This window comes from Sinocyclocheilus rhinocerous, unplaced genomic scaffold (genome assembly GCF_001515625.1).
Source record: "Sinocyclocheilus rhinocerous isolate Xijiao unplaced genomic scaffold, SAMN03320098_v1.1 C35991538, whole genome shotgun sequence".
Lineage (NCBI taxonomy): Eukaryota > Metazoa > Chordata > Actinopteri > Cypriniformes > Cyprinidae > Sinocyclocheilus > Sinocyclocheilus rhinocerous.
The window spans coordinates 1-748 of NW_015769909.1; the positions used below are offsets into that span (position 1 = coordinate 1).

The 748-nt window shown below is 56.8% G+C and overlaps 1 protein-coding gene across 1 annotated transcript; it reads right to left on the reverse strand.

Annotated features, from left to right (window-relative positions):
- Nucleotides 1–6: 6 nt before the first annotated feature.
- Nucleotides 7–744, reverse strand: LOC107735340 (solute carrier family 2, facilitated glucose transporter member 12-like; the record flags this gene model as incomplete). Its single annotated transcript, XM_016547053.1, has 1 exon — nt 7–744. A coding segment is annotated over one exon (738 nt), but the record flags the coding sequence as incomplete, so codon positions are not given.
- Between the last annotated feature and the right edge of the window lie 4 nt (nt 745–748).

Below are 748 nucleotides of genomic sequence, written 5' to 3' on the forward strand. Positions count from 1 at the left end.
ATACGCTAAAATGTTGGGCTGTCCCGTAGCCTGCTGCAAGAAAACTAGCGCAGCGCCAACAAGCAGTCTCTGAAGCATATTGTCACGAGAACGGAAGAGGTCCAGGAAGCCGTGCAGGCGCTCCGCCCCCAATGCCATGCATATCGCCCGAAGTTCGTCCTCCACTGCGTCTACTCCTTTGATTCCAGCACGAAGACGGAGGAGAGTTGCGTGAGCCTCCTTCTCACGCTGCTGGGCCAGCAAAAAGCGCGGACTCTGCGGCAAAAGCGGCATGATGCCAGCTTGCAGCAAAGCAGGGAACAGCACACAACCAAACGTAAACCTCCATCCATCCGAGACCCCTGCGAATGCCCAGCTCATTCCAAAACCCAACAGCATCCCTAAAACTACCATCAACTCATACACACATACGCATCTCCCACGCCAGGCGGCCGGTGCCACTTCTGCCGCGTAAAGGCACGACGCTGTGCCAGACAGCGCTACCGCCATGCCGACAAGCATCCGCCCGACTACTAGCACCCAAAACGACACCACACACACGCTCAGAAGCGTGCCCAACACACACAGCAGCGCCGTGAGGACGATGGAGAACCGCCGTCCGTAGCGGTCCAGTATGGTGCCGCCACCCAGGGAGAGGAGGAAGGCTCCAAACAGAAGAGACCCAACGACTTGCTCTTGCTGCGGGCAGGAGAGAATCAAAATTTCCCTGAGTTGAAGCAATGCTCCTGATATCAGACTCATCTCATAG